This window comes from Lampetra fluviatilis, chromosome 53 (assembly GCF_964198595.1).
Source record: "Lampetra fluviatilis chromosome 53, kcLamFluv1.1, whole genome shotgun sequence".
NCBI classification, from domain to species: domain Eukaryota; kingdom Metazoa; phylum Chordata; class Hyperoartia; order Petromyzontiformes; family Petromyzontidae; genus Lampetra; species Lampetra fluviatilis.
The window spans coordinates 3179447-3206090 of record NC_136327.1 but is presented as its reverse complement, the minus strand read 5'-3'; the positions used below and the strand labels follow the sequence as shown (position 1 = coordinate 3206090).

Sequence of the window (26644 nt, the reverse complement as noted above, 5' to 3'; positions counted from 1 at the left end):
TTTTCTTTGTCCTCAGTCAGAACGATGGTCCAATAGGTGACTATTTAAATGTGGATGCGCCCGCAAGCCACTGGAAGCCAGCCGCCATCATCATCATCATCAACGCCTTACGACAGACAACACATACCGTGGTGCCTCTATGCCAGCGGTTCTTAGCCACTGGTATCGTCAAACAATGTATAATGTTAATACATAGGTTTGATGAAACAAAGTCGATGTACTCATGGGCCCTAACTAACACATAAATATAAAAACACAATTTTTTTTACTCGCATAGAAAAGTAATTATATTTTTTCATTTGCTATACAGCCAGATAATACGACAAATCGCTAACCTTAAACCCCCAGTCATTCGTAAAAAGCAATGTAGTACTATAGTAATACAGCAAGTGCAGAATCATTGAACCGGAATTGATAGCTTGAAATCATTTAGCGCGGGACCCTTGAAAGTGCGGGGCCCGTAGCATATGCAGCTACTGGTGTCCATGCATAATTTGTGTTTCGATGAAAACAAATCTGGCCACGTCTCGCACACCCAGAAAGGGCATTTCACACCCAAAGTTAAGAACCACTGCTCGAAACTGTCGTCGCGATAGAAGCAACAACCACAAAAAAAAAGCGCTTCTTAAATTTTAATCGTCACAATTCGTCAAATATTTGTTGCTGCTAGTGCTGGTAGTCTCAGCCTAAAATGAGTACCTGGTGTGGTGTGTGAACATCGCTACTAGGGAGACAAAGGCGGGCGGGGCATGGTGCTGAACCACCCGCCCCCTCGTGTGCCGTTTAACTTCTGAACTTCTTTCGCACCACACGTAGCCAACCGTGCTAATCGTTGCGGCCTTCACAGGTGCTACTCGTCCAACAGCACTTGCCCCAGCAGTCTGTCAAGGCTATGCGGGGGATCTTTGCATTTTGTTCTGGTGCTCGTGGTGCTGGTGCTGGCGGCAGTTGTGGTGGTGGCGGTTGTGGTGGAGGTGGTTTGGGAGGGGAGGGCTCAATCAGTACAAACCAACTTTACAAACCAAGTGGTTGGCCGTCTTCTCGTCCGCCGGCTGGCCATCAACAGGCGTTGGCTGATGATGTTGGGTTGAAATGTCTCCACGCGATCCAGTCTCTGGCCACGGCCAGTCGCTTCCCGCGGTGCCACTTGTCTCCGTTGAGCTCCCCCGTGCTCTGTCCACGTGGCCAGCAATGGCGAGGCAATCGGCCTCCTCCGTCCTTGGTACTATCTGCCCAAGGCCAACCGAGTCCGTGCTTCTTGTATCTTCTCCATCGGAGGCTCTTTGCCGCGTGCGTTGTTTCTCTCTCGTCGTCTCTTTCCCCTGCGGCCTTTGAATGAGGTCTCGACGTTTTCCCGGGATGCGACGGAAATTTCTCGCGAAGCTGAGTTGAATCGACGACAATTTTTCGAGATGTGCAGTTCACTCACCTCGCTCTCCCCTGTCCCCCCCCAACCCTCTACACCGCCCCCCCCCCTCCCGCTATGACGCAGGTTCCAAAGGGACGACTACAGCCTGGACGTGCAGATCAACGACTACCTGGACGTGTACTGCCCGCACTACTCGGACGCACGTGCCACCCCGGAGGAGCGCACGGAGCGCTACTCGCTCTACCTGGTCAGCTACGACGGCTACCGGTCATGTGACCACGCCAGCGGCTTCATGCGCTGGAACTGCAACAAGCCGTACGGGCAGGCGGGCGCCCAGCGCTTCTCCGAGAAGTTTCTGCGCTTCACTCCCTTCTCGCTGGGGTTCGAGTTTTTCCCCGGCCAGGAGTACTACTACATCTGTGAGTGGTGGCCGTGGGCGCGGTGACGTCGATGCTGCGGTCGTTCTTTGTCGATCGGTCTGTGCCGTCGTTGTCGGCGGTAGGGGGGGAAATAGCCGCGTCGGAAGCGTCCATCGTTCTTATCGTAGTCGTCGTCGTCGTTACAATCGTCATCGTCGCATTGATTTCGTGGGTCGTCTTCACCGGGAGCAGCAGCAGGGCGATTTTTTTTTGCGTCGCCGTAAATATAATTTTTTTGTTGTAAATAATAATACTTTCGTTTTATATAGCGGAATTCATGCCAACAGCAACCGACAACGTTATACGTTAATTATATACAAGGTCCAAATCCCATATACGCGGTTGGCTACGTACGGCGCGAAAGAATCCCAACACACACGTACACAGCAAGCAAATGAAAACCTTGCTACCAAGCAAAATAAATAATGAATTAACGAATTAATAAATGTTCAGAGTTATCGTAATAATGCTCCGATTGGGAACTTAGAAAGCCATCATCATCAATGCAGCAGCAGCAGCAGCAGTGGCATCATTACTTCTGTCATTGTTATTCGCGCCGAAAATTCCATTACTAAAATGAGCAGCATCGGCAGCATCCCTGTCCCTGTCAAATTCATTCAGCGTCACTGTCACAATCATCATTGTTGTTATCATTTCTCCCGTCAGGAAATCAACGTATCATCCTTTCCATCATCATCATCATCATGATTCTCATCGTCATCATCACAATGGTGGCGTTTCGATTTAAAGCTTTCGTGACTGCAGGGATTCATCTTCTTGGTTCGTTCGGTAAAGTCACGTAGAATGGAAATAATAAAATAATAAAAAATAAAACATTATAAAATAATTCTCACAGACTCTGTCTTCTCGACAGACCTGTTCTCCACTTGAGGACGGCTGCTTGCGTTGTGGCCGAAACGTCGTGAGAATAATTTTATTATGCTTTATTTTTATTATTTGATTATTTCCATTCTACGTGACTTTACCGAAAGAACCAAGAAGATGGTGGCGTTGATGATGTTGTTGTTGGCTTTGATCCTGGGCAGCTGAGTAGCCCATTGAGCCAGTTGGCCTTGGAGTCACCGGTTCGAATCCCTCCCAGCCCGAAACTTCTGTCCGGATCTACCAAAGTAAACCATGATACGGTGGTGAGATGTTAAATACCTCGCCTAGTATACAGGAGGTTTTTGAGTTCGATCCAGACCCTGACGCCTGCTGCTGTATATTTGGAGTTTGCATGTTTCTCTCTCTCTCTCTCTCCCCGTGGTCGTGTGGATTTTTCTCCAGGTCAACATGCATTTAGAGTATTTGGCTGCAATACATGTCCACGTGATAAGCCAACGTCATTGAGCTATCATTTGTGGCCAGGTCGCTTCTGAAAAAAAGCTCTGTAGCTTGGCGGGCCTTACCTGGTAACATAAAACGAGTTTAGTTATTCGTTTACATTGTCTGTTGAGAATGCGCAGTCGTTGGTGACGAATGAACCATCGTCTCGCTGCACTTTAGAATCGAGTTTGCCCCCCCCCCCCCCCGGGAGAGGGGGGCCTCTGGGGCTCCCTCCTGCCCGCGGGTCACCCGTGCAATTACACCGCCCCGCACGCCACTCGACAGCTTACCGCCGCTGCAGAATCATCGAATGGCTCGGCTCAGGAGGGGGTGGTGGGGGGGGGTCCCCAGGTAGGAGAGAGATTTGAAGAGGTTGCCCTTTCTCTAAATGCACTCCGCTGCGTCCGCCGCTCACTCACTCACTCGCTCACTCACTCGCTCGCTCACTCGCTCACTCGCTCGTTCACTCGTTCTCCGACACCCTCCGACGCCGTGTTGCCTGTCCCAGGAGCATGGCACGTAGGCTACAGCAAAGGTTAAACATCATTCCCGACTGACCCCCCCCCCCTCTCCCGCACATCTCACCAGCTCGACGCCGCATCGCTAATTAATAGCTGGAGGGCCGCCTCTCATTAAGAGCGCGTGGCAGCTTTTGGCGACATCCAGAGAGCCGTGCAAATTAGCGTCGCTCACGGCCTCGACATAAACAAATGGAAATTTCGTGGGCGGCGCGCTGGATTTGTCGACGGGTCCCGCACCCCGCCGCCTTCCCCCCCACCTCTGTCTGTCCTCTCGAACGCGACGAGAGGGGCAAGAGGTTCAAGACGCGGAGCGTGCGGCGAGCCGAGCGTCGAGAATCACGTCCGTTCGTTTCCCCGCTCCTTGGAGGATCGCGCCGTTGTGGCGGAGAGGAGAGCATTCACACCAACTCACCCCCCCCCTCTCCTCCCCCCTCTCCTCCCCCCCCCCTCCCACCCCATCCCATCCCTAAAAAACTCACGACCACACGGTGTAACGATTTGTAAGCGAACGTTCCATGCGGGGCAATTGCGCGATAATGGAAGGTCGCCGTGTGTTGTTCTTATTCAGGGTGGCTGAAAAGTCAGGCACTCGTAGGGTTATAATACTTGTTTAAATAAAATCGCATGGGGTATTATTTAATTAATTGTAACAAATGTTCAAACCGATGACTCCTGTCATACATTGACGGGTGCATGCATTATCCTTTGAAATGAGTTTAGGACTTTGCAGGTGCAGTCGTGGAACATTCGTCACTTTTATTTTGTCGTCTGAATCCTGGTCCTTGGTTTTGTAAACGACGGATTTGGGGTGACCCCCACACAAAGGAGAAGAAATAGAATAGATACCAACGTTAATAGTCGATGCAATATTAACTCAAAGTATAAACAATTAAAGTGTTTTAATGCCAGCGTTAATATAAATGCAATAACCCTCTGTGTCCCGGCTTTCTGGGGCCACTCCTATACGCGTGCCTCTTCGTATGGCGGTGATCCCATTAGAGATACCCGGACAGAATATCGCCAAGAAAACTACACTTAATTTCAAAGCCTTCGCACGCCTCCTCCGAATCTCAGTGCACTCGTTACGCTTTCTTAATTTTTTCGGTAAAGTCACGTAGGTAAAAAATGAAATTAAAATTAATTTAAACACACATGCTGCGCATAAGTGTGTAGTATACTGAAATAAATCCTTTAGGGCCGACCAACTAACACACATATACAAAACACCCCCTTTGGGAAAGTCAAAATAATTATATTAAAACCCATATAGGAATTGCTTAATTAGGATTTCAGAGTCACGGCACCGATGTGCGTGTATGTCTGTTTTGCAAGCGACATGCCCCTGTGGGATTCCATGATCCCTGTGCCACAAACCTTGCCACCCGTGCCATGTGTGCCACGTGTTCCACTTGATTTGTCAACTGCCGCGGAACAAGCAGGAGAACATGCAAATTCCTTCTATTCTTCCGAATTCCTTCTATTCTACCGAATAACAACTACTCGGGGGACAATGGAAATGATTTGTAATATATACAATCTGTCTGTCTGAATGTGTGTGCGTGTGGTTTGTCGTTTGAGAGTTATGAAACATGCTGGCTGGGATAGCTGAAACAGTGTTCCAAGTAAAATTTTTGTCAGTTTTACGTCCGGGAATATGAACGTTGGTGCATCGTTGAACTGATCAACTGAAACAACACGAGGCTTCGTCATCTCTCAGGGCCATTATTTTTACTAACCTAATAATTAAAACAATAATAACTTGAAGATCTGTGTCAGTCCTCTACCCATGGTGTACCTCGTGTCACTGACAATTGCAGATTTTCGAAGGGCAGGAGGTTCCCGGGATCGGTTCGGATTCAGCTGGCCGCTGGCCGCTGCCTATAAAAATAAATCTTGGCCCAGAATCTTCCTGGCCTGGTGCTTGCCCTGAGCCGGCGATGACAATGTGCGCCTGTACGCTGGACTTCTTTCGCACCGTACGTTGCCAAGCCGTGCAAGCCCGAAGACGCTTTAGCTGCCGGTGGGCGACAGATGATTGGGCTCAGTCCGACGCCCCCCACCCGTGCTTTCAAACTCCGTCTCCTTATGATTCCGAGTGCAAGCCCGTTGCCAGAGGCGGCAGTAAAGAGGCCAGATACATTTTAATTGTTTCTCATCACGTCGCTGCACGATTGTTAAGTTCGACGCTTTGTTGCGAGACCGATTGTTTGCGCGCCGCGCGCCTCGAAATTCGTTTCCGAGTGTGCGGCGCAGTGAGACCCCCCCAGCCTGTTTGCGCATGCAAAGACAAAGATCCCCCGTGTAGCCTTAACAGAATGTTAGGGCAAGTGCTGTTAGCGAGCAGCGCCTATACATTTTGGCCCCGGCGCACGAGGGGGTGGGTGGCCAACACCACGCCCGGCCGCCTTTGTCTCCCCAGTGGCGATGTTTGCACACCGCACCAGGTACTCGTTTGAGGTCGAGTCGAGTCGACACAAAAGACACGCACACACACGCACGTGCACGCATACACACGCACACGCACTCACACACGCACTCGCACACACACACCCACACTCGCGCACACACACCCACACTCGCGCATACACACGCGCACACACGTGCACGCATACACACATGCACACACACGTGCACGCATACACACGCGCACGCATACACACGCACACACACATGCACGCACACACACACATGCCCACACACACGCGCGCACACACGCACGCGCGCACACATGCACGCATACACACGTGCACACACACGTGCACGCATGCACACGCACGCACGCACACACGCACATGTCCACACACGCGCGCACACACGCACACACACGCGCACACACGCACGCGCACACACACGCATACACACAGGCCCACACACATGCACACACGCACGCACACACGCACACACACACAGGCCAACACACACGCACACAAACGAACGTCCCCTCGCCCTCGCTCGCTCGCGGGCCCGGCGCGTTGGAGACGACGCGGAAACCCACGCATATTTTGTTGCTCAATTAAAGGCAATCTCCTTAAGCCGGCCGTGATCGACGTGGGAGGATTCAAGTGATCTTGAAATGTGAACGGAACGCCGGCAAGAGAAGTTATGATACATCGCCTCGTTCGATGATTTACTATTACATCCAATTCTCAACGAGTTCCCCGTGATTGCATTGCGCGAACAAAAATTAAACCAGCCATCCTTTAAATTGGCTATTCTTTTCAATCGGTCAAGGATTAAAATGTAAAAAAAAAACCTTTAAATGAAAAAAAATATTGAAGCTTGACTAATGACGATGAGAAAGGCACATAAATGGGTTAGGTAGAAAGTAGAATGCTCAAGCAGAGGATGATTCATTTAACAAAAAGTTCCCTTTGTTGATTGTCAACACGGTCATGGCACCGGTGCAAATTAGAAAAATACTGAAGCAATGTGGGTTGTCGAGTTGCATTTTTGGCAAATTTGCTAAATTTTAAGTGCATTTTATTTAATTTAAATTGCTGTCGCATGATTAGATGTTTTCTAATTCGAGAAGGGCTGAAGTTTCTGATTCGGTAATTGTTGGATTATTTTTTTGCCCATGTATTCGTTTCGCTGCTGATTGGAAAATTTGAAAAGTTGCGGATGTGTGTGTGTACGTGTGTGTACGTGTGTGTGTGTACGTGTGTGTGTGTACGTGTGTGTGCGTGTGTGTGCGTGTGTACGTATGTGTGTGTACGTGTGCTCACTAACAGCACTTGCGGATGTGTGTGTATGTGTACATATGTACGTGTGTGTGTACGTGTGCTCACTAACAGCACTTGCCTCAACAGTCTGTTAAGGCTAGACGGGGGATCTTTGTCTTTGTGTACGTGTGTATGTGTGTACATGTGTGTGTAGCGGTTAGCACGCTACTCTATGAACCCGGCGACCCGGGTTCGATTCCTGCTCACGGCCAACACCAGTGTAGAATATCTGAACCGATCCTGGGCCTCCTCCCCTAGGTAGACTCGGCCTCAAATGAGTACCTGGTGCGGTGTGTAAATATCGTCACTTGGAAGACAAAGGCGGCCAGGCGTGGTGCTGGCCGCCCACCCCCTCGTGTGCCGTGCCGGCCTTCATAGGTGCTCGCTAACAGCCCTTTCAACAAGTCTATGGGAGGGGGGCGGAGGTCATTGCACTGCTTGTCCACGCAGCGATAGGAGGGCAAACTCACACAGCACCAGAGCCCTTATTTGCGTGATCTATTTAGCAAACTTTCTTTTCACTCGGTTATATAGTTGCCTAACTTCATTCGCTATGCTCCGTTATAATGTAGCCAGTGGCAGAGCGTTAACATATTAAAAAAAGCCTATAATTTTTCTCCTTTTTTTTTAGGCTCCAAACTTTTAACAAACCATGTTTTTTTTTACTGCCAGCCGACGACAGCCTTGAATCACACGCCACGTTTGGAGAATCCTTCTCACGATTCCACGTCAAAAGTGTCCTCGTTGCTCGGTCTACCTCGTCATGAAACTCCTCCCCAAACACACAACCAGCATCGACATCAGCCATGGTCAATCCACTGCTGGATGAAGGCCGCCCCCCCCCCCCCCCCAACCATCGCCACCTCTCCCTGAGTACTGCGGTGTAACGATCCGCTGTGCTTACGAGCCTGGCGACCCAGGCTCGCTCACGACCAACGTTGCTGATGTACATCTGAACCGGCGCTGGGCCTCCCCCCATGTCAACTCAGCATTAAATATAAGTACCCGGTGCAGCGTGTAAAACATCAGCACTGTGGGAGACAAAGGCGATCGGGCGTGGTGCTGGCCACCCACCCCCTCGTGTGCCGTGCGGGCCTTCATAGGCGCTGCTCGCTAACAGCACTTGCCCCAACAGTCTGTTAAGGCTATACGGGGGATCCTTGTGAGTGTGTGTGTGTGGCGGTGCAGTGTGATGCAGTATGGTACGGTGTCGTGCGGTGCGGTGCAGTGCGGTGCAGTCACGCGTGTCTTTCCGCCCACCCCCCTCTCCGTGGCGCTGGCGCTGCTGATGGCGAGTGGCAGGGTTGCGTGCGAGCGAGCGAGCGCGCCGGGTTTCACGGCACCTCTGCATTATTCATTCATCCGAGGCAGCCGCGTGTAATTCCGTCTGACAAAAGCGCACGCACGTTGCGCTTGTGCGAGTGTGAACGCACGCGGCTTGGCGAGGGCAGGGGATGGGGGGGGAGCTGGCGAGGTGGTGGGGCGGGGGAGGTCCGGGGGAGCGGGCTGGGATGGAAATAAAATGTTTTTGTTTAAAATAAATCCGGACCAAGATTTCTGTTATAAATATATGACAAAAAATACACTTCTTTTTTTTTTAAAGGAGGCTTTGGTTGGCTGCGTGAGCCAAAGGCTGTGCTCGTGTCGGAGCAACGAGCCGACACCGCTGAGACCCAGCGCTTGGATCTCGAGCTCGCCGCACGCGCATTGCGACCGCGCGGGGGGTCTCCGTGCCCGTGTAGCGAGGTTCAGGCATCCCGTCCCCTTGTCGAGCCATCGCGTCGTTCGAAAAGTAACAAAAGCTGACCCGTCTCACCGAAGGCCACTGCCCGATGCGGTGGCAATCGTGCGTCCGTACGTCGGCCCGCTTTGGGAGGCAGCCTTTGGCTGGGGTCGGCTCTTGTCCGCCGGGCTTTCGACGCGGCACGGAGATGCAGGAGATGCGAGTGGGGTTCTAGCCGGCACGTCAGTATGGATTTGGCATTGATGTCCCCCCCGCCCCCCACCCCCAGCAAGTGCGGTTTTGCCCGCGGTCCGTGGCATTTGATAGGAGGCCGGGCGGAGGATGGTGCCTGTGTTGAAACGCCTTCCCATTTGGGTTGTGTCTGTGGGAGGGCAGGACAGCGTGAGGAGGTTCCCAGCAGGTTATCTGCGCTGTGGAATTTGAGCGGTGTGGCTTGTAGCAACGTGCTTGGGTTTTCCTGCGGACACCGTCGGTTTCCTGCGACGTGCAGACGCAACGGCGAAACCGACCGTGGTGAGCAGGGAAGCGAGACCCTCCTGGAACCTCCCTTTTATGGACCCGGGAATGGCTTTGTTGGTTCCTGTCACGGACTTTGGATCGCGACGCAATCGCCACCGGAATGAAATGGTGCACGGGGTAAGTTCACGACCATGGGAGAGCCTCGGGGCCATTTCGCTCTCCCCTATAGAAGCAGTGGGGCAGTGCCCACATCGCCATTGTTTGACCATGAGCCAGCAGCGAACATTTCCACATTCCTATGACGGAGCCCAGACCGTCTACCGGATGACCTTCATGAATTCCCGCTAGGTGGTACTCACCTTATTGACCCCGGGGAGGAGGATGATGGGCCGAGCTGACCCCCTGATCGGGATTTGAACTGGCACCCTTCCGGTTGCAAGCCGAGTGTTCAAATCACACCCCCCCCCCCCCGTGTCTCTCTCCCGCCCCATATAGAATAACTCCTCTTAACCATGGTGATGTAGGGGAAGAACGTACCAATTCAAAATCTGAATATTTATTTATACAGGAAGGAATCCGTTGAACTGTAACGCTTTACTCCAATTACACTGGTCAACACACTTTTTCTGGCATAAGGTATTCCAATGGGTTTAAGGTAATTTTGTGGTGCTGATTCCAAATCTGGCATCAGTTTTTGTCTATCACATCAGGTTTTTGAGATGTCAAATATTGCATTTTCAATAAAAACTGCAGAAGAAAAATATTAAATAAATGTGGATATCTACATAAACTGATATTATAAACACACTATCCTAAAAATACAGCACCATATTTTAACACTAAAGCAGTCACTGACTCGCAACAACTTGCAATCATAAGTGACAGAGTTAATTTCGGGTAAAATCAATGAAAATGGGGTATGCCGATAGCATAAACATGAGATGTGATAGAGCAAATCTGAGATCAGATTTGGAATCAGCACCCTGAAATTAGTCTAACACAGCTGCAAAAGTCCAGGCCAGATTTATTTTTTTTGACCAGTGTTATCCACAGTAAATAGCGCATGACTTTAACAGAAGAATATGCTGAACAAACTACCCTTAGCCACGGAACATGTGTGGCTAAACAGGCGTTCCGACGTGATGCCCCCGACTGGCCGGCAGGAACATGTGGGGTCCGGTCAAGACGCGCGGATAACAGGAAGGATATGGGCACGGATAATGAGAGTATTATTTTTTTTTGGATACCTTTCAGCTCCCGCGGGCGATAGGGTCACGGATAAAGAGGAGTCCTGTCGGTCGGAATAGTAAACAACGTCGATAAAAGGAGGAGACGCGAGACTCGAGAGGGCTGATTTATGCCAACCGCGATGTGATCCACTTGACAGAGATCACATGACAAGGGGTCAGGATGAGCCTGCACGCGCTCCCGAGCCGAGCACGTTTTATGCTTTGCGTAAACTTTTCGCGGCCCCATTTTTCACGCCGAGTGCGAACATCTGTTATGGACTCTCAACTGAGAGTTCAGTGACCGGCTTCACTCTTCAGAAGCCCTCAAGATGGGCGGCGGGGGGGGAGGGTGGCGGGGGGTTGAAATGCAGCCGAGCGACGTTAAACGAAATTTTTTTTTTTGTCCGCGGTGAGATTCGTAAACATGCCAATTACCGTAGCGTGATTTATTTCTTTAATTTAGTCTCCCTCCCTTTTTTTTTACTAGAGATATTTGCAGCAGCAGTAACAGCAAAAAAAAACGCTAATGGCTTTTGTGTGTTTAGCTCTGTTTGGCCACTCCCGACAGAGAAAAAAAACAGACGTGGCTGAGATGCGAGTTCTTAAATGGGCCTGCTCTGCATCCTGTTCAAAGGTTCACTAAAAGGGACGCTTAGGGAATTGAAAAGGGAGGAATGGAGCGGGGGGGGGAAGAAAATTCAAAAGGTAATGAGCTCAGAAATGCTTCTGCGATCCGTCGCCCCCTTTGAGCAGCGGCCTAATTGGTTGGACGTTATTAATTGGACGCATGTGCGACGGTTCGCAAGCGGGTTTTCGCCGCTCCATTGCGGAGGCCCTGCGGTTCGAACCCAGAGATCGCCATGGTTCATGTCACGGGTTGTATTGGCCGTAAGTACGCGCCGCATGCTTGGCAGTGGACGCGAAAAATCCCGTGACGTTGCTTGAAAAAGAGCAGGCCACGCGTGCTGGCGTCGTCATCCATGTTTAGCCAAATTTGAAAATGTACCCGAGCGTTTTTATTTTCTTTGGGAATACGATGAAGCAACATCGACCCCCCCTCCCCCCTCTGCTTCCCCCTGCTCACCCACTACTGCCTGACACTCAGTGAGGTGAAAGGTTCTTGAGATACCCATGAAACGCTAATGGGTATTCACCGATGATCATGCACTGCTTCTACCCACAATGCCTTTTCACTCATACCTCCTGTTAGCACGGTTGGCTACCTACGGTGCGAAAGAAGTTCAACGTATAGTACGTAAATGAACGATTAAGTTTTCATAAAAAGGTTGGTGGGGGATTTCTGTTTATTGCTTTATTTTGAAAAATCTGATGAAAATGGAGCCGAAATTATGCATTGGGAAAAGCGCACATCTTAATGAATATTTTTTAAAAAAATTCGAATTATACGTTGAAGTCAACTTACCAAAGTGTGCTTCGTTGCCACGAAATAAAACAACGTTTTGTTCACCATGCGTTCCAGACAAATGCTTCCCAGCAGGTTTAAACTAACGACACATGGCGCAACCGGAAATCACATCGGTGAGCCCATACAGCACAACCGCGAAAGCCAGCGTAGTTTTATTGACCACGATAAAGTTTCCTGGGTTGGATTTCACGTAAATGTAAATGCGTCTTAAACTCCCCTCCCCCCGCCTCCAACCAGACGCAACCAATTAGTCAGGTTTGTCACGTGAACAGAACGTGCAAATTAGTTAATGCTTCAGCTCCCCCATCCTTCCCCCCCGTATGTTGGAGAGGAATGACTAACATTGATCACGAAAGCCTACGTGTTAATTCGTATTGACCAGTTTTGACTTTCTAAGTCTCATCAGCAACGTGTGGCCCCATTAAGCAGCGCTGCGTCATGTGGTCTAACGGGCGAAAGTCACCCACGCGTACGCACACACACTCACCACAGCACCAACAACACAATAACTTGTCTCTGTGTGTGGGCGACAGTTTAAAATACCAAGGCGATCGGCTAGCCAAAAGGTCAGAGCACTGAGCCAGTACCACTGAGATAATGGGGTTCGAATCTGGGCAGCCACCTGTGAAAAAATGTGTTTCCAAGTAGGTGTAGTGATTTTTGTTTTTTTGTTTGTGAGTCATCTCATCCCAGTTCATAAATAACTGCATACACACACACACACAAGCCATTGTATAACAATTATGCTGTTTCCCTTAATTCGTCTAAATTACAGTTCTGGAGGATTCATATCTTGGGTTTGGCTGCCAGGTGGTAAACACAGCCTCATCGGAGAGTGTGTGTGCTACAGTGTACCCTGTGTTGTGCAGAGATAAAGATGCCACCGGAAGAATTTTAGTTTTTCTTGGAAGAATTAATTATTGCGCCGGCAGTGCTCAGACACATGGGATCGCACCGCTCCGCGTGATTTTTTTCTCCCAAATTGACGCTTTGTTTTGTGACTGCCAACAAGGCGAGGGCGCCAGCAATAAAACGGGCAAAAAATAGGCCAAACATGTTCTGAACGCTTTTCAAACACCGGGTTCAAATAAAGTAAAAGATCATCATCACGACACCCCCCCCCCGCCGCCCCCTTTCTCCCCAGACGTCCATCTCATAAAAAAAATGCAGACATTCGGGTTCAAATCAGTAAAAATAGAAGCGTCAATAATATCTTCCTCTGGACAATTACTTGGCCGAGAAATGTTGGCAACACAAAAAAAACCCCATGAAATAATTACGAAAAGAAGGTCCCGATGCTTCGTGCGTACGGCGCTGTCGAGAATTTTTTTTTTGGGGGGGGGGGGGAACTTGTCTGTGTAAAAATAACAATAGTTAGGCAAAGTATTCACTGGGATGAGATTAAATTTCTTTGACCCATTTTTTTTTTCTCTCTCTCCCGCCATTCCATGTTGTGGCCCACTGGGAAATAGCGGGTAGGATTTCGTGCACCAAAGCTCATCAGATACAATGGGACTGAGTCTTTCTCCCCCAAGCCGCGAGCCTGCCAGAAAACCTGAGCACAGTCTCAAAGCAGGAGAGCACTTTTATGCCCGCAAGTTGCTGCTCGTTTCTGAATATCAAGCGGACAGGCCTGGTGTGATTGCCGCAGTTTAGACATGGGTGACAGGACCTTTTGCTTCTGAGACCAGAAAATGTGGAAACCTTAGAAAGAACAGCTTCAACAAAATGTTGCACTGATGTTCTGACGCGCCCGCAACACTGACGCGTGCGCCTGTGGAAACGTGTACAGCCTACACGGGCCTATTGTGTGTATACGTATGTGTGCGCGTAAGGTCGTGCGTGTGTGTGCGCGCTTGTGTGTGTGTGGTAGGGTAGCGGTTAGCGCGCTGCGCTACGAACCCAGCGACCCGGGTTCGATTCCCGCTCACGGCCAACACCGGTGATGAATATCTGAACTGGTCCCGGGCCTCCCCTAGGTCGACTCAGCCTCAAATGAGTACCTGGTGTGGTGTGTAATCACCGCCACTGGGGAGACAAAGGCGGCCGGGCGTGGTGCTGGCCACCCACACCCTCGTGTGCTGTGCCAGACTTCATAGGTGCTCGCGAACAACACTTGCCCCAACAGTCTGTTCAAGGTTATACGGAGGATCTTTTGTCTTTGTGTGCACGCGTGTGCGTGTGTGCGTGTGCGGTGGGGAGCGGTAGTGTCGCAGTTAGCGCGCTGCGCTACGAACCCGGCGACCCGAGTTGGATTGCCGCGCCCGGCCAACAGCAGTGATGATTATCTGAACCGGTCCTGGGCCTCCCCTAGATCGACTCAGCCTCAAATGAGTGCCTGGTGCGGTGTGTAAACGTCGCCGCTTGGGAGACAAAGGCGGCCGAGCGTGGTGCTGGCCACCCACACCCTCGTGTGCCGTGCCGGCCTTCATAGGTGCTCGCTAACTGCACTTGCCCCAACAGCCGGTTTTGAGTCCACACGGGGGACCTTTGTGTGCGGTGGCACGGTGTGCCTGCAAAAGCGGCGACCTTTTGAGTTCGACCCCTTAGCCGTGGCTAACATCAGCAGCATCCGATGTTAGAACTGCTGCCGAACCCTCTCCTAGATGGACTCTGCCTACATTGAGCGCTTGGTGTGGTGTGTACTAAATGCTTAGGGGCATCACGAAAGGGTTGGGGAGGAGTTAGAGGGGTGAGGGGAGGGAAGAGAATGGGCGATGGAGAAGAGGTGGAGAGGCTTTAAGAGAGGAACGGAAGGAGGTTAGTGAAGGGGACCGCTTCATGTACAGGGGCAGGTTATTAATTACGAAACGTCGATTTACGTTTGTTTGCAATATTTTAAAACTGCTCTAATTTCTATTTGCTTCATGGCTGCATTTGAATTTGTATTTATTTAGCAAAATGAGACTCCTATCCCGGTCTTTGGAGTTTTCACCTGGTTAAGCAAAATCAACTTGAAACTTGAACTTAATCGCAAATAAAAGAGGCGAAATGGTCATTGGACAATACTCGTCAACCGCTGATGGCCCTGAGCAAGTGGTGGAAATTCCACATTCCTGTGCTGGGCACCAGTCTATCCATAGAACGACCATTGCATCGACCGCACACTGTACCCATGTACTACTCAGCAGTGCTTTGCTTTGCCATCCCAACGGCGCGATTGGCAGTATTGTTCAGCTTGAAAAAAAAATAATTACCCAATTTAAGACCATTTTGAAGTCGGAAAAAAAAACTCATTTGAAGATTTTGACCTCGCTTTTAAGAGCTCAAACGCAAGCCGCGTCACGATTCCCATCTCCCGTTTAATGAGGAGCCCGTTGATGACTCGCACTGCAGTCGTCAAATTAAAGTTCTTCTCATTAAGAGACGAGAGCTTCTCCTACGGGCGCTGGGAACCGAGCAGCGCTCTCGCCCTACGATGGCGAGGTCACGTGTCAGGCGAGTAACTCAGCACTGCCCATAGACTCAGTACTGCACCATAGACTCAACACTGCCCATAGACTCAGCACTGCCCATAGACTCAGCACTGCCCATAGACTCAACACTGCCCATAGACTCAACACTGCCCATAGACTCAGCACTGCCCATAGACTCAACACTACCCATAGACTCAACACAGCACCATAGACTCAACACTGCCCATAGACTCAACACTGCCCATACACTCAGCACTGCCCATAGACTCAACACTGCCCATAGACTCAACACTGCCCATAGACTCAGCACTGCCCATACACTCAGCACTGCTCATAGACTCAACACTGCCCATAGACTCAGCACTGCCCATACACTCAGCACTGCCCATAGACTCAACACTGCCCATAGACTCAGCACTGCCTATAGACTCAACACTGCCCATAGACTCAGCACTGCCCATAGACTCAGCACTGCCCATAGACTCAACACTGCCCATAGACTCAACACTGCCCATAGACTCAGCACTGCCCATAGACTCAACACTGGCCATAGACTCAACACTGCCCATAGAATCAGCACTGCCCATAGACTCAACACTGCCCATAGACTCAACACTGCCCATAGACTCAACACTGCCCATAGACTCAACACTGCCCATAGACTCAGCACTGCCCATAGACTCAACACTGCCCATAGACTCAACACTGCCCATAGACTCAACACTGCCCATAGACTCAGCACTGCCCATAGACTCAACACTGCCCATAGACTCAACACTGCCCATAGACTCAACACTGCCCATAGACTCAACACTGCCCATAGACTCAACACTGCCCATAGACTCAACACTGCCCATAGACTCAACACTGCCCATAGACTCAACACTGCCCATAGCCTCAGCACTGCCCATAGACTCAACACTGCCCATAGACGCAACACTGTCCATAGACTCAACACTACCCATAGACTCAACACTGCCCATAGACTCAACACTACCCATGGACTCAACACTACCCATGGACTCAACACTACCCATGGACTCAACACTGCCCATAGACTCAACACTGCCCATGGACTCACCACTCTCTCTGTACATGAAGCGGTCCCCCTCCTTCACCTCCTTCCGTTCCTCGCTTCTCTTCAAGCCTCACGTCTTCCCCATCGCCCATTATCTTCCCTCCCCTCGCCCCTCCACTCCTTCCCGTCCCTCCCCAACCCTTTCGTGATGCCCATAAACACCCCTCTATCGCTGTCACTCATGTCCTCAATACCTTGAAGCACCCCCTCCCCGTGTCGACTGCATCATTCCGTTCCGTCATCGTTTTGCAAGCTGTGTCAAGCGCCTTGAGTGAGCGCGCTCTGCGCCTGTAAATGATTAAAATTAGATTAGATTAAAAGTGTCGCGTGCCTAAATTTCGATCTAAAGCTTTCGTGACTGCACGGATTCATATTCTTGGTTCTTTTGGTAAAGACAAGTAGAAGGGAAATAATACAAATTAGACATAATTGTATTTTGTTTAATTTTTATTATTTTATGATTTCCCTTCTACGTGACTTTACCGAAAGAACCAAGAATATGTCGCGTGCCTGTGCGTTGTTGTATGATTTTGAAACTGGGCTTGCAACGGTACAAGAGGCAATCATCAACGGTATATGGATAGGTAACGAGTGGGTCGATACTCCGGTAACATTTTTAGTTTGTAACAAAACAAATCAATATCTTTTCTCGCAAACAACAAACCATTAGCTTTTACATGACGACTCATTCATCGAAATTGTCGCACGGTGGTCTAGAAGGAGGTTTTCTGGGCAAACGTACAAAATGAAAGATCCCATTTATTGCCTTAACAGACTGTTGGGGCAAGTGCTGTTAGCGAGTAGCACCTATGAAGGCCGGCACGGTACATGAACGGGTGGGTAGTCAGCACCACGCCCGGCCGCCTTTGTCTCCCCAGTGGCGATGTTTACACACCGCACCAGGTACTCATTTAAGATTGAATCGACCTAGGGGAGGCCCAGGACCGGCTCAGACAATCGTCACCGGTGTTGGCTGTGAGCGGGAATCGAACTCGGGTCGCCAGGTTCGTAGCGCAGCGCGCTGACCGCTACACCACCGCTCCCCACCACACATTTACACACGCACGTGCGCACGTACGCACGTGCGCACACGCGCGTACGCACGTGTGCGCACGTGCGTACGTGCGCACGGATTAGTCGTCACGCTGTGGACGCGCTCGCTCCACGATGAAACGCAGAGTTCTCCACGGTTTCGGTTTAAATATACAGGATCAAATAAAAAAGAAAAGTCATATCAAAGCAAATACTTTAATGCAAACATTACATATGTCACGATGTCGGTCGGCAGGCCTTCAATCAAAACATCATTATCCGTGGCGCTTGTGACCCACAGTACCCTAGCCATAACCCGCTTATGTAATTGCGTTTCGGTGATGCAATGCAGGGAAGAGCAGGCCTCTCCTCATATTGCTGTCGGCCCGAGTGTAATGTGGTTTCCGAAACCCGATCCCTGCATCCTTTGATGTAATCATATCAAGCGGAGCTTCCTGGGGCCCCTGCAGGCGAAGAGTATCGTTGATTTGCACCGTTATTAATTTATTTCCGTCTAAATTTAAAGCGGGGGCACGCGCCGCGAGCGGTAAACGCGTGACGCGCGTAACAAGCGGTGAACGGGAGAAGGAGGCAAATGTGTCCGTTTTTTTTGTGGTTGCAATAAAAAAAAATCGGCGATTTGCTTGAACGCACCTGAAAGTCTCGCCGCTGTTGATCATCGTGACCATCGCCACTTGGCCATTATCAACCCGCCGCGGGGTTTAACGGCCTCCTCAAAAATCGGCAGCTTATCATTTGCTGGATTATGTCCGTGTCAATCTGTGTACCTTTTCACGCCGCCACCCAATGCAACAGGAACGTTTGCTCGTCCTTCCGAAAGGGACAAATAATGCTGCCTGCTGTGTTTGTCTCGCGAGCACGCTCGCTCACGCGCACGCCCACGCGCTCGCTCACGCATGCTCACCCGCTCGCTCACACGCACGCTCACGCATGCTCACGCTCACACGCATGCTCACCCGCTCGCTCGCGCGCTCGCTCTCACGCACGCTCACACGCACGCTCACACGCTCGCTCACGCTCATGCGTACACTCACACGCACGCGTTCGCACACGCGCTTGCTCACGCACGCTCACGCGCTCGCTCACACGCACGCTCCCGCGCTCGCTCACGCGCACGCTCACGCTCACACTCACGCGCTCGCTCACACTCACACGCGCTCGCTCACACGCACGCTCACGTGCACACTCACGCGCTCGCTCACGCTCACGCGCGCACACAGTCACGCGGGACACTAAAGGGATAGGGACTTGCACTCACCACCATAAATTATTTAAGGCAGGCGACACGGACAGGCAGGGTAACCCGATCGCTCGACCCCACGTCATTGAATGAAACCCTAGGCAAGATGCGTTCCGAACTGCATTTTTGAAGACCATACCAAGGTTGGGATCGGACAAAGGGCTCCTCGTTTTTATACATCACCCATCGCCGCCCCATCGCCAATTATTTTCATTTCCGTCCACCTTCAGTAACTTCCCCGAGGCGTATGCCACGCGCGCTCTCTCTCCTCTGTGCTCTCCAGTTGTGTCCTGCCGACACATATCTTCGATTGTGTCGTCGGAATCCTCGTGCGTGACTTTTGCTCTGCTCCTTATTCATCTGGAGCCCTACCTCTGCGCACAGGCCTTCATGAACTTGTTCCATCATTCCCTGCAGTTCATTTTCGTCGATTGTTATATATACTGTATATACAACAGCAACAACAACCAAGACGAAAATCTGCGATGGTTAATATTTTTTTCCCGTTGGCAACCCCCCCCGCGGTTCCCTGCGACGCAACATTCCACCTCGCACTCTTCGTTTTTTCGGTAAAGTCACGTAGGTAAAAAAATGAAATTAAAATTAATGAAAATAAAATAATAAAACATCACGACGTTTCGGAGGCAACACAAGTCTCCGTCATCAGGTGGGACCGTCACAGCCAGATTTGCTGTAACACTTGATACAGCAAATTTCCGAAACGTCGTGATTTTTTATTATTTAATTTTTATTAATTTTAATTTCATTTCTTTACCTACGTGACTTTACCGAAAAACTAAGAGCATGAATCCTTGCAGTCACGAAAGCTTCAAATCTAGAATTCCACCTCGCTCCGGCGAACGAGCTCATCTCGTCGCTCCATCTCCACGGCGATCACACCCTCCGGAGCGCTGGTGCGTCCTCTCCATTGCCTGCACAGGGGAGAGTCGCGATGGCAAGATGTTAACTACCTCGCCCGGTATGCGGGAGGTCGGGGGTTCGATGCTAACGCCTGTATATTTGGTGTTTGCATGTCTCTCTCCCCGTGGTCACGTGGATTTTCTTCCGGGTCCTTCAGTTTTTGCCTCCACCTTTATAAACATACGTTCGGAGTACAGTATTTGGAATAAATTTCCACGTGACGATAAGCCACTCTACTCCCCTCCACGCACTCTCCTACCTCTCCCATCTCATCTCACTCTACTCCCCTCCGTGCACTCTCCTACCTCTCCCCTCTCATCTCACTCTACTCCCCTCCGTGCACTCTCCTACCTCTCCCCTCTCATCTCACTCTACTCCCCTCCACGCTCTCTCCTACCTCTCCCCTCTCATCTCACTCTACTCCCCTCCACGCACTCTCCTGCCTCTCCCCTCTCATCTCACTCTACGCCCCTCCACGCACTCTCCTACCTCTCCCCTCTCATCTCACTCTACTCCCCTCCACGCACTCTCCTGCCTCTCCCCTCTCATCTCACTCTACGCCCCTCCACGCACTCTCCTACCTCTCCCCTCTCATCTCACTCTACTCCCCTCCGTGCACTCTCCTACCTCTCCCCTCTCATCTCACTCTACTCCCCTCCACGCACTCTCCTGCCTCTCCCCTCTCATCTCACTCTACGCCCCTCCGTGCACTCTCCTACCTCTCCCCTCTCATCTCACTCTACTCCCCTCCACGCACTCTCCTACCTCTCCCTTCTCATCTCACTCTACTCCCCTCCACGCACTCTCCTACCTCTCCCCTCTCATCTCACTCTACTCCCCTCCACAACACCATCCATACATCTCCACTCTCCTCGCACTCTACTCCCAGTCAACCATTCCTCACTGGGAGGGAGGGAGGTTATTCGTACTTCTCTGTTGACCTCTCTTCCCCCAGCCACCCGTGTCGTCAGCTCCCTGCCCCTGTTTACGAGCGGGCTCAAGGTGAGAGGTTAACTACCTCGCCCGGTATGCGGGAGGTCGGGGGTTCGATGCTGACACCTGTATATTTGGCGTTTGCATGTCTCTCTCCCCGTGGTCACGTGGATTTTCTTCCGGGTGCTCCAGTTTTTGCCTCCACCTTTATAAACACACGTTCGGAGTACAGTATTTGGAATAAATTTCCACGTGACGATAAGCCACTTGCCATTTGTGGCCAGGTCGCTTCTGAAAAAAAGAGCCATATAGCTCAGTGGGCCTTGCTTGGTAACAATAAAAAGTGTTTACAGTTTGTCAGATGAATTGCGCAGGGGCACATTACATCTGCGCATGATTAGTACGGTTGGCCACGTTACGGCGTGGAAGAAGTTCAACATGCACGCATTTATTTATGGCGGGAGTCAATGCAGCTGTCCACTCGCGCAACGCCCGGAACGGTGACCGGCGAAGAAAATGGGCGTGAGGGATGAAGAGGGGACGGGGGGGGGCGAGTTGGCCGCGTGTCTGTCTCAGGGGGATCAAAATTGGCCGTGCCGGAGCAACCGAGCCAGCACTGTGGAGACCCTGGGTTCACATCCGGGTTTCAGCCGCCCTGTGATTGTACATTGCACCGCATTCTTGGGTTGCAGCCGGTCGATGGTCACAGCCCTGACGATGCCAGTGTTGTGAATGTGTCTATGGGACCTTTTCGTCAGTGTCAACGTTATGAAAAAGATAAGAATAGGCTTTTTTTCTTTTTACCATTTCTGGCGATAAAACAGGCGGTGTTAAGATGTTTGAACACCAAAAAGATACTTTTTGCAAGGCATCTATTCTGCATTAACCACGCGTACTTGTGATGAACATGCAAACAAACATGCTCTGATAATAATAAACGCATTGACTTCTAAACTGATTGGCCTCCACCAGAGACAGCCGCATTTATGGCCTTGTCTCACGAGTGTCAGGCCAGGAAATGCCACAATGCAAAGGCCTTGCAAGTATCGAAGTGTTAATAGCTCGGCTTGAGCATTTCTATCTACGGGACCTCTTTCGCCAGCATTTGAGTATTTAGAATCAGATTCTTTATTTAGCCTGGATGAATCCGGTCTAATCATCCGGATGATTGACGTGGAGGTGAACCTCTGTTTACGGATCGTGCAGGAACACCGCCTCACTTTGAGGGAAGCCGATAGAAATGACAGGGCGAGGGGTGGTTCGTGTGCCGTCGTCCCCTGTGAACCCGTGAGGCCTGAGTTCGAGTCCCGCGCCACTGCAAACGTCAGCCAAACGGATGACACCCGAACCGGTCCTGAGCTCGCTCACCACACCTCTCTCCATCTTCAGTGTGTTTTTTTTTTACTCCGGGGAACGAGGTAAAATTAGATTACTGGTGCCAGCCATTGGAAAATGTAATTACATTAAACACATTAACCCTTCAGCACCGAGTGTGTGGACGGCGCAGCCGTTGCCTGCTGTTTTATCGGGAAACGGAACGAGACGTCGAAAACCCTCGCCCGGGCACGGCGCGAAATCGGCGGGGGGATTCATCGGCCGGAGGGCTTCCCGTGGCTTCCGTGGTTGTCAGCGCGTCAACTTGACAGGCCCCCTCGTTATTGATTTGCGGAAACCTTACCCTCCCGTTCCCGTCGCTCCGTCCGAAATCCGTTCGTCCTCCGTCGGGCCGCCCGTTGTCGTAGATGCGGGGCAAGCGTAGCGATGACAATTTATCTGTTCAGAAAAGAAAGTGTCACAGAGACTGAGATAATTTTTAAGGTAGCTCTCTTTTGGCTATGCGAGCTGTTCGGTTAATGTTTCCCTTCATCGGTATTGCCTGTGCACCTGAGATGGGATTGTCGCCCTCGGATATGAAGAAGAGTGGGGGGGGAGGGGGCCGAGATGTTAACCACCTCGCTTGGTATGCAGGAGGTCGTAGGTTCGATCCTGACCCGCGCCGCCCCATGCAGTTTGCGCCGCGTGACACGGATCGCACGAATGCGCTGTCCAACCAAGTTCCTACCTGTCCACTCCGAAGGAACGTGTTAACATATGCTACAGGTCCCACACGAGCTTAATCTGGCACTGGTCTCATCCACCATTAATTAGCCAGCAGCTCATTTAACCTACGGTCCGATCCATACAAACGGGGGCATTTTGTGTGTATGTTTTTTTGTAACCGTTGACTTTGGACAGTACATTCAGCAGAGTTCTATTCTACCACCCACGGGCTAAGCCTCGGTGGCTCACACTGCGATAGAATTCAATTTGGGTTCATACAGCATCTAAATGCGACCACCTTTCGACATGCTGTGCACAAACAGGAGAGTGTGTACGTATATTTATGTTATAGGGAGATGTGGAGGGCGTTCGGTCATCGACAGTGGAGTAAAAACTAAAACTATTTTTTATTGTCACCAGGTAAGGCCCCACTGAGCTGTGTAGCTCTTTTTCAGAAGTGACCTGGCCACAAATGATCGCTCAACCATGTGGCTTATCACGTGGACATTTATAGTAGCAGCCAAATGCTCTAAACGTGCGATGTCGATTCTAAATGTGGAGGGAAAAACCGGAGGACCCGGAGAAAAAAAATCCACGTGACCGCGAAGAGAGAGAGAGACATGCCAACTTCAAATATGCAGCAGCAGGCGTCAGGGTCAGGATCGAACCCACGACCTTCTGCATACCAGGCGAGGTAGTTAACCTCTCACCTTGAGCCCGCTCGTAAACAGGGGCAGGGAGCTGACGACACGGGTGGCTGGGGGAAGAGAGGTCAACAGAGAAGTACGAATAACCTCCCTCCCTCCCAGTGAGGAATGGTTGACTGGGAGTAGAGTGCGATGAGAGTGGAGATGTTTGGATGGTGTTGTGGAGAGGAGTAGAGTGAGATGAGAGGGGAGAGGTAGAAGAGTGCGTGGAGGGGAGTAGAGTGAGATGAGAAGGGAGAGGTAGGAGAGTGCATGGAGGGGAGTAGAGTGAGATGAGAGAGGAGAGGTAGGAGAGTGCGTGGAGGGGAGTAGATTGAGATGAGAGGGGAGAGGCAGGAGAGTGCGTGGAGGGGAGTAGAGTGAGATGAGAGGGGAGAGGTAGGAGAGTGCGCAGAGGGGAGTAGAGTGAGATGAGAGGGGAGAGGTAGGAGAGAGCGTGGAGGGGGGTAGAGTGAGATGAGAGGGGTAGGAGAGTGCGTGGAGGGGAGTAGAGTGAGATGAGAGGGGAGAGGTAGGAGAGCGAGTGGAGGGGAGTATAGTGAGATGAGAGGGGAGAGGTAGGAGAGAGCGTGGAGGGGAGTAGAGTGAGATGAGAGGGGAGAGGTAGGAGAGTGCGTGGAGGGGAGTGGAGTGAGATGAGAGGGGAGAGGTAGGAGAGTGCGTGGAGGGGAGTGGAGTGTGATGAGAGGGGAGAGGTAGGAGAGAGCGTGGAGGGGAGTGGAGTGAGATGAGAGGGGAGAGGTAGGAGAGAGCGTGGAGGGGAGTAGAGTGAGATGAGAGGGGAGAGGTAGGAGAGAGCGTGGAGGGGAGTAGAGTGAGATGAGAGGGGAGAGGTAGGAGAGAGCGTGGAGGGGAGTGGAGTGTGATGAGAGGGGAGAGGTAGGAGAGTGCGTGGAGGGGAGTAGAGTGAGATGAGTGGGGAGAGGCAGGAGAGTGCGTGGAGGGGAGTAGAGTGAGATGAGAGGGGAGAGGTAGGAGAGTGCGTGGAGGGGAGTAGAGTGAGATGAGAGGGGAGAGGTAGGAGAGTGCGTGGAGGGGAGTAGAGTGAGATGAGTGGGGGGAGGTAGGTGAGGGTAAGTCCATTGAGGATCTTGAAGGTGGGAAGTCAGTCAAGGCTGTACTTTATGACTGTAGTCGACTGTTCCCTGCCATGGGAATGTGGAATTTACCTTGGCACCTCGGAGCCTCCAACAGAGGCGAGCGACACCACGACTCGTTTGAGCGGAGAGACTCTTTGACATTGCTCTGTGCGCGTGTGTGCGCGTGTGTGCACGTGTGCCTCTCACGTCTAAAACCGGTGGCCATTATCTGAACCAGTCCTGGGCCTCCCCTAGGTCGACTCAGCCTCAAATGAGTACCTGGTGCCGGTGTGTAGTAAACATCACCGCTTGGGAGACAAAGGCGGTCGGGCGTGGTGCCGGCCACCTACACTTCAACACGCTGGACGGTTCGGGGGAGCGCGAGAGTTGTTTGTGATGTTTGTCGAACGTCTTTCGCACCGTACGGAGCCATCCATGCTGCTGATCGGACCTTTTGCGGATGTCACTCGCCGCCCGTGCAATGCGTTGTGCCTACACCAGCGACGCGTTCGACATTACGGCGCGACTAACAGTGACATTTCTTCCAAGGTTGGCAAATGCTCGGCAGTGAGCAAATTGAAAATTAGCTGTTAATTTGCGGAATAATGAGCTGAACCCAACTCGGCACGATACTAAGCTGGTAACCATGGCTCCTGACTGTTCTGCTTTCACAGGGCGATGTGTCCTTTTGTACTTGTTTCTCACAACGCATGTGCTAATGGTGTTTGAAACGCGGTAGCATCTGGGTGTTTATTATTTATTATCGTTGTGTCCTAATTGACTTTGCCCGCTCTGCCCCACAGCGACACCACGTCACAGCAGTGGCAAGAAGTGCCTGAGGTTAAAGGTCACCGTGTGCTGCTCAGCCAATTGCTGCTCGTCCAGCTGCTGCACACCCAGTGAGTTGTCGATAAAGTTATTGCATTTGCACATCGAACAGCGGGTTACTGATAAAGTTATTGCATTCATATGTTGAACGTTGGGTTACTGATAGAGTTGTTGCATTTTTAAGTCGAACGGCAGGTTACTGATAAGGTTATTGCAATCGTACATCAAAGGGTGGACTGATAAAGTTATTGCAATCGTAGATCAAACGGTGGGTTATTGATAAAGTTATTGCATTCGTACAATGAACGGTGGGTTCTGGGAAATTTTTGCTTTTCATTTTTAGATTACTTAAATCCATGTCCGCCATTCACGTATTTTTTTAGGCATTAACATACTAGCCAACCCTGCTGATTCAAGCGGTAAGCTGCCGATATTCTGAAACCTTTTAGTGTGGCACGGATTTTCAAAGCTAATCATTCTGCTTCATAAAAATTGAGGGGGTGAAAAATGTGGGCTCAATTTTCCCCTTCAAAAAATGGGCCTGTGGTAAAATGGTTTCAAAAAAATGGCAGTCTCATCACTTGAACCAGCAGGTTTGGAAAGTATGCTACAGACATTTACAATCACCACTGTCATCAGCATCATTATCAGTGATATGACGGCATAGGGTTGGTGTTCGATGTATAGTATGCGACTGTAAATATATTACCGAAGGCAGACACTTGTAATCCCTCGATAGATGGCCCTCATTGTATCGTGAAATCACATTACTACCACGGATTTTGTAATTCAGACGCTTTGCGGAGGGATGTTTGCGATTGGACTGCAGGATAGGGGGAGGCAAGCAACTGTTCGGAATAGGACATGGCAAGAAAATAATCGGAGGCGTAGTCGTGCAGAGGCAGTACGCGATGGGTGGGACACGTGTCCAAGATGGCGGAGGGCAATTTACAGAGTCAGGAATTTGGCACGAGCGTAGTTTTCTGTGATGACATGTTGACCTCGAGCTTGAATGACTGATGTGGTCAAGTCGAGGAAACAACATACGCGTTTCTTTGACTCGTCCGTGTGGGCCAATACACCACAGACGCGAATGACCACTGCGACCACAATACCAATACCCACCGTTCGTCA

At 50.8% G+C, this 26644-nt stretch overlaps 1 protein-coding gene across 2 annotated transcripts in view; it reads left to right on the top strand.

The window, feature by feature from the left end:
- LOC144949293 (ephrin-A5-like) overlaps nucleotides 1–26644 on the top strand; it is a 191207-nt gene that overhangs the window by 147486 nt on the left and 17077 nt on the right. For both annotated transcript variants that reach the window (XM_078879238.1, XM_078879237.1), the window contains exons 2-3: nucleotides 1493–1788; nucleotides 25486–25581. In XM_078879238.1, coding sequence (XP_078735364.1) covers nucleotides 1493–1788; nucleotides 25486–25581 — 392 coding nt within the window. The remainder of the gene's footprint in view (nucleotides 1–1492; nucleotides 1789–25485; nucleotides 25582–26644) is intronic.